Below are 12,478 nucleotides of genomic sequence, written 5' to 3'. Positions count from 1 at the left end.
CCCTTTTTGAGAGAGTGAGAGAGAGAGAGAGATAGAGAGATAGAAACGCATCACCATTGCTTAATACCACTTCATTTCAAATTAGAAAGTAACATTAGTGGACTTTACACCCAACAATATATATGCACAAATGCTGCAATCTCACTGAACAAGAGAGAATTAGTTACCAAATAAAATTAACAAGCTAATATGAGTATCAATCCTGTATGAAAGCAAAAGTGTATAATTCAATATATGCAGGAGTTTCCCTCTCAGTTTATCAGGAAAACAACAAACAAAACAAAAAAATTCCGACCAAGTCACCTGATGTCTTAGGGCTGTGTTGCAATAAAATGCAAAAACAATCATATATTGCTCAAACTATGTCATTAAGAAACAAAAACAGATCTACATTTGTGTGCTGCTGTTCATCACCAACAGATAAAAACTTGTTCTACAGATAAAAATGCCTTCCCAGACGAAAACCTCTCAAAGTTTTCCACATTTCCGGATCTTACCTTGGTGCTTCATCAATTTTTTGATGAAGATTTCATAGCAATATCAAGGAAATAACCCTTAACTATCAGTAAAATAAAGACCTCATTTGCTTTGTCCACTTTCTCATTCAGACAACATTTATCAATCGGCATACTGTAAGATGTGCTCACCAACTCCATAGTACATGACTCATGATTGTAGTGCTCTACCCTAACCACATTATGGATTGCAAATGCTTGACTCAAAGAAGTGAATGATTCACATTTCACTAATTAATCCTATCGACAAATGTTAAAGCAGCCGACACGCTTTTGTTAAGCTTTGCAATAGATGCCATGCTTGTCTTGGCGCAGACAAATACACAAAGACGAAAACTGACTAGTATTTAATAACTAAAAGAATTCCATATGCAGTCTCAATCTGAAACATATATGCAGTCAGTTCCATTTAATAAGAACTTTGATTGATGAAGGAGTATACTGGCAATTATTTATCGTAATTACCTGTGGACATGGGTGAAGATAATCAGTTGTATAATGCACACAAACCGTCGGGAGCCAGATTAGATTACTAATATATAACAGCAGCAAAGGTTAAGGGTCGAATGTGAAGTAGTCAAGTACGCTTCCATTAAACTTGAACTTGTACATTTCAGTGTCAACCAACTTTCCCTCAAATATTAACATGCTGATCAAAAATTTTGATTGTAGTTACTAATTAGTCACAATCTTCAGTTTTACTTTCTTGTTGTTGGGTCCATTCAGTTCCTCCATATCTCCAGCAGATCTAGTACATGAAGAGTGTGTTTCCTTCAGCCACTTGAGGCATTCCTCTGCAGTCCCCAAAGGATGAGCAAGCTGCCATGCAAGTAGCTTCCTTTGCTGCCAGTAAAAGAATACATTTGCATGTTAAAGTTTTAGCTCCTACAGCAATCTTTTACAGTGTGCTGGAATTAGAATAGCTTACCCATTTACTGACGAGTGGTCCTCCAGATTTAAGCTGCAAAGCATCCATGATTTCCTTTCCATTAAGTAATGGCTTTACATCCCAGACTTTATCTAGACCTGCTCCACGAAGACAAAAATCAGGATAGGCTGGACAGCCACACTCACCCATCCATGTACACAGAGAGTGAGACGAACACAGAGAGCATTTAAAGCTAAAGACATGGGACGATTTTCTTGTCTCAAAGCTGCTACAAGATTTCTAACTGTCTCAGGTTCTCTGAGTCACCAGTATAATAAGACATTCTAGCAATCTTCTCTAACTGAAACTAACATATACCACATATATATCATCTGAAACATGTGGTTAAAAGAGTCTGTTGATACCTAGATTATTTATGGCCCTTTCAGCTTCTACAAACAATGCTCTGCGATCTTCTGGTTTGAGATTCTTGTCTAAGACGTTGGTGGGATATAAAAGTGTAGACATCAGCAAAGCAACTTGCCAAAAATCTTTAATTTCTCGTAAAAGAAACCCTGGACAGTTGAAAGTGCAAGGTTGACAATAAGAAGTTCAGTGGCTCAAAAAAAGAGTTCAAGGTAATTGCATGTTGAGGTGTAAACAACGCTGTTAATCAATAACCCAATCAGGAAGAGTCATTTAGAAGATGCAATACACAGAAAAAAATAAAAAATAAAAAAAATAAAAAACAGCAAGCTTGATTTTAATTGAATACTACTCTAAACTCCTGAAGCATTTCCCAATGATTCATCATGATACACCACCAAAGATGCATGCCAAACTAAGGGACATAATATCCATTCAGAGACACAAAACTAAGACAATGAGTGAATTATCACAGACTACGCTGCTACCTGTTGTGGTAGATTTTGATTCTTAGAAGACTTATTTTCCTAGATGACTAATCCAAAAGTTTTCCTTTATTTAGACAATGTCACCAAATTAACTATACATGATGACATCATTCTTGGATTTTGATATAATGAAAAGGCTTTTCTTTTCTTTTCTTTTTTAACAAGTCCAAGGGTTTTCCTTTAAGACCTATAGTAAGGATATTGATGAGAATAATCATAACAAACATATGTGATGATATCAGTCAGGGACTTAGATGCAGATATGGAGCTTCTAACTATGACAAATGCACTAACAGGATTATCACTGCTCAATTCAGATTAGTAAAAGGCATGTCTCTTTGCATATTATGGATTCCAAAAGTATGCAATACTGAAAACTTGGCTCAGCAAAACAATTATGACTCAGGAACTTATACCTGTTAACACTCGGAGTTTTGATTCTTTCGATGTAAGAGGCACATCAACATATTCTCTTCCCAAATCAACTTCGGCGAGTTTTACATCCCCATTTGGTACAAAGTGAGGAAGCAAAGACAAAAACTTCTCCAATGCATTGTGTAAATTAATAACCTGTTACAAAGATAATTTAGTGACGACATGTATAATAACTGCACATTCAAGAAGTAATGCTATAACTATCACAAGAGCTTAGCATGTCTGCAAAGTATATTAATCGGGCAGAGAGAAACAAACTCAAACTCACAGTTTCAGCATCGCTGACTCTTTGTTTAAGGGAGTCTCTGAAAATATAATTCACGACAGGAACCTATAGTGAAAGAACAGAAGTTAAATGCTAAAATACAAATTGTTCAAAAAAAAAAAAAAAAAGGACGTGCTAAAATAAAAGCTTGATATCAACCATTCACATAATACCTGCATGCTCCAAAATGAGTACACTAAACTATGAACTAATTAACTCTTAGCCCCTTCTCACTATAACAACAGCAAAAGAATTCTTGCTTCTATTTAACAATTATGACATTAGTTTTTACTTTGTCCATTCCATTTAACTGATGGTTCACAAATGAAGAAAAAAAAATGTTAAATACATATTTAATAACATTTTCTGGTAATATGATGGCTTAACCAAAAAATGTTATTGTTGGCTTAATATTCAATTCTACAGGCTATATGATGGTTCACAAATGAAGAGAAAAAGAGGTTTCTAGCTTTCCATTGTTTGGTTATTCATGAAATTGAAACAGAAACTAAAATAAAGAGAAATAACTCTCAAATATTGTTTTCAAAAGAGGTGAAGAAAGCCTTACATCTTTTGCTTTCCTATCATTATACATGGTCTTCCTAAGTGGAAGGAACATTGCAGCATAAAAGGAGAGCCTTCTTTGTTCGTCCTGAAAAACAAAAACACAGGAATAGAATTTGAAGAGTTGTAAAAACTAACAAATAAGCATTGAATAACTACTACTTTAAGATGATAATAAATAAATAAATAACAAAAACTGCTAAAGGGATAGAAAAGAACATTATTGTATTAAAACCAGGCAATCACTCACATTGAAGGTAGAGTGCCCCACTAATTGAATAAGATTCCAAGTACAATCCAAGTACGCAACACAATCGCTGGATTAGGTAAGAAAAATAATCAATTAGCATTGTACCTTCGAAAGAAGCAAGAGACGAAGAAGGCAAAGGCAGAATTAGAATGTATTTTACATGTTGAATCAAGAATGATGCTTTGATAATAGTCCTCGAACACTAGTCGGGAAATACATTGAAGCAACAATTCTTATGAACTAATATTTCTAATATGTCTACAAATATATGATATCATAGCTATACTTGTTGAATGCCGTTTTCTTAAGTAACCATACCTGTCGCATCCTTCTGATGGCTCACACTGTGGATGAAGACTGAAGACAACCCAAAATAACTTCAAGTCACATATATAGGTCATAGCTTGGGCAGGTTGGTTTCCAGACATCATCAGATCAATCTGATTAAGGAGAAGAAAGAAAATAATGAGTAGATAGTTCCTATGTACCTCTAGAAGCTTAAATTCCCAGTAAACTGCAGAACAACTATCAGTGAAAGGTATGCTAGACAGGAACTTACTTCAGCTCCAATTCGCTCTCTGCTAATTTTAGCTGATAGAGCAGCTTTCACTTCATCACAGGCAGCAGCTTCCTTTAGTTGTTCATCGAGTATGAATCCGAACCTTGCACCTAAACCAAATGACCAAAGTATGGTATGAGTGTTACATTTTAAAAGGTGTGTATAAAAGTGAGAATCTGTTAAAATTTGTCAGGAAAAAAAAAAAAACCTTTGGTCCTTTACTATATACTCAAGTGTTGCTAACTGAATAAAAAGGAAGCAAACTAAGGAGATAAATATATTTGTCTTATACTTTTATTTCTTAAAAAGTAGCCTAATAAAACTGAATTTTCAGGGATAAGATGGCAAGTACCAAAACGGATAGCTCGAAGAACTCGTAGCGGATCCTCCATAAATGTATCCTTTGGTGGTAAAGGACTAGCAATTTTCCCACATTTTAGATCTTCAACTCCTGCAAAGCAGAAAAAATGAATAACTTCATAAACAAAAATAAAAATAAAAATAATGATAATGATAATTTGAAACCAAAGTGGCAGATCCATTTGTGGGTTAAGAAAAACTGGAAAAATAAACACACTGGAAACTAACCTCTATTAGTCCAATCTTCAATGGATTTGGTATTGATATTGTAAAATAAGCTGTACAACGAAATGAAACAACCATTAAAAGCACAATTTATTCCAATCAAGTACAGATAAGATTAAAAGTGTGGTTACTGTAGAGAAAGGGCAGGTGTATTAATTGCAGAATACATATCAACAAGCACTATCTAAAATATTGATCTCATTTGCAGCAAATTCTTAGAGAAGACATATACCTGTTAATAGTTAGATCCCTTCTCAGTGCATCCTGTTCTGGTGTGCCATACTTTTGCTATAAGACAAAAGAAAAATATAAACATACATTCAACTTGAGTAGCTGAGAATTTCATTCAACATGTTTAACTCACTATTTGCAGCTAGCTGACTCAAAATTTGATAAAAATTAAAAAAAAAAAAATCCAGAAGATATTAAAGTTATTCTTGATTCATGGTGTCTAATGGTTTGGCACAGTTATACATATTAACCTTAACCTTATTCCAACCCAGATGGGTAGATAGAACAGCCCTACATAAAATTCCACAATACTTGGCTTCATGGATAATCTAGTTTCCTTTTCCTCACCCATCATAACTCCACATCTTGGTGTTATTGTGTTTGTGACACAGAACACACATGAAGATGTCAAATCTTCCATAAGCTTTGAATTGTCCAAAATAATGGAGCTTATACACACAAAAGACACTGTCTATCTCAGAACTTTAAGAGCTAAATCTGGTTCCATCCTTCCTTAGACAAAAGTAACAGGATGTGGCTATTTTCAGTGTACTCTCTACCCTTATTCCAAATAAGATAATGTGACTAATGTCCTAAAGCTCAAATCAGTAACAAACAAAACTCTAGAAGATCCATACATCCCAGAGCAAGAATTTACCATAGTGGGAATGCGGCTATCATCACTGTACTCTTCACAACGTAAGTTCACAAAATCAACCCATACATTTAAGATGCGCATCCTCGCCGTTTCCAAATGTTTTGATTGATCGGGATTACTGCAAGATAACAGAAGATATTAAGTCATGGGAGCATACTTACAACTTAAATATGCATCAATACATATATCAAAGCCCCTTACCTTGGAATGATAGCGATTCCTTGAACCTCTTCCCCCACAGACAACAAGTAGTCTCTCACCTTCTCAACAAACTTGCTGCCCATCATATCTTTCAAAGCAATGTCAATGTCCTTGCACTCTTTTCCCAGAAGCTGCATATTCAAAACAGACAATGTTCAAAGCCAAATTCTTTGTGTTCCCTGGAAATCAAACTCTTTTCTCTTCAACCACCAATTCACCAATACAAACCTTATCACGGACCCATCCACCTGCGACACGAAGCTCAGTCTTAAGTCCATAATGGTCAAGCGTCCCAAGCAGCCTTTCAAAGATCTTCTCTTCAGTTTCATCAAGTTCAATGGTGTCTCTCACATGTAAAGTTGGCGTAGACATCACCATCGTTGCTCCTTCTGAGCCTGATAATCGGGTCCCTTGCAGAGTCCCCTTCTGCCTCGATTTCGGAGAGAGTCCAAAAGGAACTCCCACAGAAAATGTGGCTTTCAACCTTGCTCCCTTGATTACAGTACATACATCAATTATAAGTTTTCTTTTTCGTTTTACTTGACAGGTTCAAAGTATGAACAAACTATGAGTTCATCATACTGGGTTAAGTTTTATTTGATTTTTCCTCATAACCCACATAGAATTGCTATAAAAATTGAAGACTTTGGACTGATATGGTTACGAAACCAAGTAAAGAAAACCGTAAAATGGTTTACCTGAGGAAATGGGTGGAAGGGAAGCGCTTTCTGAAGTAGCAGAGCCCTGTGTGAAAACAAAAAGGCCATGGACGGCGAAACTTGAGAAAGCCAAAAGCAGAATTGAGAAATGAAATTGACCCATACCTGAAATTGAACTCAATTACTTGGTTGTTTATGTCATTCAATCAATCTACATAAAAGAAAATGAAATTGAAAAGCAATGTATTGGGTTAGTGATAGGATTCAAGAAATATATAGAAGTGTGGAAGAGGCCTCGAATTGAAAAGTGCTTACAATGCTCCCAAGGTGATAAAAAAGGAGACTCAGCAATTCCAGGGTTTTGGAATTGGATAGGAGCCTAGGAGAAGAGTTTTAGACTTTCAACGCGGCTCAATTTCGCCCCGACCCATGACCCGAGTCCCGGTTAGCTTTGGTTTTAGCCTTTTAGTTGTTTTTTTTTTTTTTTTAAGAGGTTTTAGGTTTTGTGTGATGATGTTGTTTATGATGATCATATATAGTTAATAATTGTTTGTATTATATATATTTTTTTTAAATATTTTGTCGATATATTAATAACTCAGGCCAGAAAGCACCATTACATATCCTCCTTTTACCGTCTTTGGGTAGATAAAGAGTTTGTGGTAAATCTGTCAAAATCAAGTTGAACAAAAAAAAACAAAAAACAAAAAAAAAAAACGCGCTCCACGCGCTTGAAACCTAGAGAACGCCATCTTCTGCCTTTGTCCCTGTCCGGCTGCGCCTCGGCGCTGGTGCTGGCTTCTGGCCTAGTCGGCGCACGATGTGTGTGGTCGGACGGGTGTCCTGTTTCATGGGCGGGTCTCAATCTCGAGAGCTAGGTTCGGGAGGTGGGGTTTTGCTCTGTCTCTTTCGGTCGAAGGACGAGGCTGTGTTGTGGAGGTGGGCTGGGATCAGAGTGGGATCGGTGGGGGAGCGAGCCGGTGCGGCGATTTGTGGCTGTCCGTGGTCGGCAAGATGGGTTCAAGGGCTGGCTGGAGAAGATCGAAGGCTGGTTAGTAGGGATAGATGGTTTGGTGGACAGTTTGATTGCTATGCTTCGACGCCAGATGTCGGGTTTCCCTTTTCCGGTTGGTGTCAGGTGGAGATCGTGGAGGTTGGCGCGGCCCTCAGATTGTCGGTGGACGACGGTGAGGCGATGATGGCCAGGCTCCGGTGCAGGGGAGGCACGATCAGTGGCGGGGCAACGCAACAGCTGACTTGGGCCAAGAGAGTTGGTCACGACCCACTTGCAGATCTGGTTTCTTGTGCTGGGATTCTGCATATGGGCCCGATCTGGGCTGGAGATGGGGTTGGGTTCACTTCGTGGGCCTTGCCTCAGGTTTTATTTTATTCATAGTTGTTATTTATTTACGTTGTTTAGTTTATTTGCGCTTATTGCGAGTAATAAGTCCCTACACAATATGTGTAGGGTTAGTCGGGTTTTGTGCCTGTGTGTGCACTCAAAGTGCCTTGTCCGCTCTAGGTAGGCGGCGAGTTCCTTGCTTTGTCAAATGGTCACTACCTCCTAGTGGCAGGGTGAAGCTACATGTCGTCGGATTTATCTTCCGGCGGCAACATAGTAGGAAAGCTATGAGTATAGTAACTATGCTACGTTGTAATCGAGTTATCTTTCCGTTATGTCACTGCTATGTCGAAGCAAATAGAGTCGCCAGTAGAGCGCTCTTTGCTAGTTGGTGCCTTGTTGAATACAGTTATTTGGTAGAGACTCATGATAGGATTTCAGGATGTTCTCTATATGCTTATTGTAATCAAGGGTTTAGGCTTAATGTCCCCCCCCCTTGTATTCAACAGTTTCATTACTCAAGGCTTAAGGGCAGCCGCACCAGCCCTTTATTCAAAAAAAAAAGAGTTTGTGGTATACTATATCGATACATAGATTAGATCCGATCATTTGACAGTACCCATGCTCACTTATTCAAGAAAGCCTATAAACTATGTAACAATGACAAGTAAATAGGCAAGTTCAAATGAACAAAAAAAAACTAAATTTTCTCCTTGCCCTTAACACTAGGGCTCAGAGGTTTACCAGGACAAATAACACTTAACACATCTTCAGCAGTCACCTTCTTTGTCTTGGAGGGATTCTTATTCTTTGATCCCAAAGGTCATCCCTGCTTCTTCTTGGTTGGCATTGAGCTTGCCTTAGGAATCAGAATGCCCTCAGGAGCTTCGACCAAGCCAAGAGATTTAGCAGAAAATTTAGTATGAAACTCTGGGACTTTCAGCTTCTTAGGGAGCTCAGAGTTGCTCTCTGATGCTTTACCGAGCAAAAACTTGAGTTTCTTTGGGGAAGAGAAAGGGGAAGCTAGCCTGCCACGTTTCAAGTCATGCGGCATCCCTTCAAAAGGAACTAGCGCTAAAGCATCTGCACTAGTGCCTTCAGTACAAGCCTCTGCAATTCTAGTCTCCAAACCTGTTTGCCGAATAACAATTGGTTTTCGAGGCTTATTGCCATCAAAGGATCCAAACAAATTACTTGCTACAGGAGGTAGTAATGGGGTTTTTATACCCTGAAATTGAAAAGCGCCATTGACAAACCTGTTATCAGCAAAGCCGAGGAAAGGTTTCGACAATGGGAGGCGCAAATGCTCATTCTGCCCATAAGACTGGTTCGGTGAAACCATCTGACAAACTCCCCTGTCATGGTATATCAGATTGCATCTTTTGCATTTACCAATCAAGTTTTCGAAGAAAAAATCAATCTCAGCCACAACTCCAAGAGCAAGCTTTAGGGTTTTTTTTTTTTTTTTTTCTAGAAGTGTCAAAAATCTTCCGGTCGATCTCCTGATACTTCCAAGCAATGGAGGCGACATTCATGATCATCTGCAACTCTTCCAGCGCCAGTGGAATATTGTTGATTCTCACCCAAAAGTATAGGGTTTCAAGTGGTACAGATTGAGGAGCAATAAAACCATCATAGACTTAGATGACCACTGGAGCTTTGTTGAAATATCAAGGTCCCCCCTCTGAGTACCTTGTTTCGATCCTAACGATGATCAAAAGAGAACACATACCGATTTGGAAGCCAATCTTGTACCTTGAACTATCCATCTAATACCTAGATGCGTCGAAAGTGACGCTGCAGATCCATGTTACTGCATGCTTTCCTCGTTAATAGATGATCCAGTAAGAAAGCCTGAGACCCTCCCTTGGTGGTTCCACTCCCCATGTGGGAGATATCAATAACATCTCCCCTAGAAAGAGCAAGAGAGGCAGCAAACGTGGCCTTGACATCTTCAATGGAGATCTTTTTCCCAGAGGAGGATGAGGAGGTCGCCATGAGCAAGCGACAATAGGGTTTTGGTATTAGAGCTCGGCAGCAGGCAGTGCTAGGGTTTTTTGGATATGATTATTCTTTCGTATAACTGTTCATATTATATGCATATAAAACGCGTATTTAAGTATTCTTTTAAAAAACTTCATACTTTGTATATTTAAAAGGAACTAGTTAGATTTTCTATACTTTTAAAGTAAAAAATATTATACACGTACTATAGACAATTTTTACTTTTATTTCCATATTGTACACAGATTAATATTTTAAAAATAACTCATTGTTCAAGTAAATCCAGAATGTGTGTCTGGCCCAAACTCGAGGTTACTTGCTCTAATTGAAATAGGGTTTATATTAGAGATATTCTCAGAGAATCTTAAGAGATATCCAATCAATGTATGATTATGTTTCCATGTATAACTCTATCTCTGTGCTTGTAATCCTCTATATAAAGAGGCCCCTATTATCAATGAAAGCACGACTCAATTCTCTCCCAATTTCAATTTTCCTTAAACACGTTATCGGCACGACGTCCTAACCCTAAAACCTAATGGCCAAAACCCTAAATCCGAATACAAAACCTTGAAACCCTTTTGGCCCCCTCCGCACATCTTGAAGCCCTCCATCCCAGGAGTCCAGGACCTGCGGTGCCACCCCAAGAACTGGCCAGAAACCTATCGAACTGGCCACTTGAAGATCCAAACCACTCGCAGCAAATATTCCACTGATTCACCACCTTTCAAACCTCCAATTGCTATCAAACTTTTCTACAGGCAGCCCCATAATCCTAGAATCCGGGAACAGGAAAAATATTTCCTTGAACGGCCAAAACGTAGGTGAACCGGCCACCTTCTTGCTATTGCATCTTGAACCGGCAAAACAAGAAAAAAGAAAAAAAAGGAAGTCAAAGCCCAGAAGAACTCAAAGCCCATAGGTCAACGGCCCAGAAGGAGTCAAAGCCCACTGCTACAGGCCCACTAACATGCCATGTCAGCAGCTCTACCACATCATCTGACACGTCAGCAACCTGACCCCAATGCCATGTCAGCAGCGGACCCTAGCACCACGTCAACGCCGGTTGACCTTTTCCGGTCAACTTTCCTGCCACTTTCCAGCTACTTTTTCAGGTCAAATTTCCAGCGACCTATTTCGAAGTATTTTTTCCTAAAAGTTCCCTTTTTTTTTTAGAGTTTTTAATTCAATTTCTCTTATTTTTCTCGGGGACTTGCAAACTCCCTTCTTCTACCCCTCTTTCTTCATCATAGGGGAGACCTAATTAAGCCGAACTGTGGGGGTTCGTGTTCACTCCAAGCTTGGAGCTTGTTGAGATCTCTAAATTTAGAGTTTTTAGAGAATTTATGGATCGACCAATTACGTCATTGTTTCGATCTAATTCAATACCTCTTGGAATTGAATTTCTTGGAAGCGATTATGCTAAGAAATTCCTAATTTCTTAGAAGCAATTATGCTCAGGAATTTTATATGTTTTCGTGGTAGTTTTTTCCGCTCCGAAACTAACCTTTTTTCTTGTTCTCTTTCAGGATGAGCAACCTGAACAAATTGAACTTTGCTCCATTGGGAACAACTGGCTCTGGATATCACAGGTGGGTTCGTGATGTCCGCCAACATCTGAAGGCCGATGGAATCCTGGATATGATTCTTGAGCATAGCCAAGACATGCTAACTGTTGAGCAAGCTCAAGCTTTGGAAGCAAATAGATTAGCTAGCTTAGAGGCAAATAAGGCGAAAGCCATCATCATAATGACTCGTCATATGGATGATTCACTGTAGTACGAGTGTATGAATGAAGAAGACCCCAGAAGACTGTGGGTCTCACTCGAAGAAAGATTTGGCAACGTCCGTGACTCCCTGCTTCCTGACCTAGAAGTGAGATGGCATAGATTTGTCCTTTTATTTAATTCTAGACTTGATGAATTGTACTTCAGCTTTGAAGTTGCTTCCATCTGTAACTTCTTTACCTAGAATAAAACTGAACTGAAGGGTTATTTATTTCTTTCCTTTATTTGTTGTAAACCTATGATAATTCAGCATGTGATTATTAATTATTTAGCCACAAACTAAATTAATTAAAGGAAAGCAAATGTGTTGGAAAATATGGATTGATCCAGTTATTACCAGATTGCCTACGTACCCTACTAAGGGATCAAGCCAAACGTAGTTCTCCTGACTGATTTAAGAAGATTGTTTTAAAATTTTGTAGCTGCACCTACTTTAAGCTAGGTTGCCTAAGTACCCTATCAAAGGATCAAGCTACACGTAGTTCACCTGATAGATTCAGGAGTGTTTAAAATGGGTGGCTGCATCTAGCTTTGAGACTAGACTGCCTACGTACCTCTTTTGAGGGATCCAGCCATCGTAGTTCTTGCTTTGGGATTTAAATGGGTAGATGAACCATTTATTTTGGATTTTTGTGCTTGAC

At 38.5% G+C, this 12,478-nt stretch overlaps 1 protein-coding gene across 8 annotated transcripts; it reads right to left on the bottom strand.

The window, feature by feature from the left end:
* Positions 1-1,080: 1,080 nt before the first annotated feature.
* On the bottom strand, positions 1,081-7,131 carry LOC112196881 (tRNA nucleotidyltransferase cca2). Of its 8 annotated transcripts, none has more exons than XM_024337347.2 (18): positions 7,020-7,079; positions 6,870-6,915; positions 6,744-6,789; positions 6,274-6,537; positions 6,046-6,176; positions 5,845-5,962; positions 5,188-5,243; positions 4,959-5,008; positions 4,723-4,821; positions 4,371-4,480; positions 4,130-4,251; positions 3,812-3,878; positions 3,566-3,649; positions 3,001-3,063; positions 2,714-2,867; positions 1,809-1,958; positions 1,444-1,541; positions 1,081-1,358 (listed from the first exon to the last, which is right to left on the bottom strand). In XM_024337347.2, the coding sequence occupies exons 4-18, from the start codon at positions 6,421-6,423 to the stop codon at positions 1,191-1,193; spliced, it is 1,620 nt and encodes a 539-aa protein (XP_024193115.1). In that variant the 5' UTR covers positions 6,424-6,537; positions 6,744-6,789; positions 6,870-6,915; positions 7,020-7,079; the 3' UTR covers positions 1,081-1,190. The 8 variants fall into 8 exon arrangements, with proteins under 8 accessions (XP_024193115.1, XP_024193117.1, XP_040375252.1 ...); XM_024337349.2 differs by having other exon boundaries at positions 6,890-6,915; positions 7,020-7,063; XM_040519318.1 differs by having other exon boundaries at positions 6,744-6,773; positions 7,020-7,045.
* Between the last annotated feature and the right edge of the window lie 5,347 nt (positions 7,132-12,478).

This window comes from Rosa chinensis, chromosome 4 (genome assembly GCF_002994745.2).
Source record: "Rosa chinensis cultivar Old Blush chromosome 4, RchiOBHm-V2, whole genome shotgun sequence".
In the NCBI taxonomy this organism is placed as follows: Eukaryota; Viridiplantae; Streptophyta; class Magnoliopsida; order Rosales; family Rosaceae; genus Rosa; species Rosa chinensis.
This window is presented reverse-complemented; position numbering and strand designations above follow the sequence as displayed.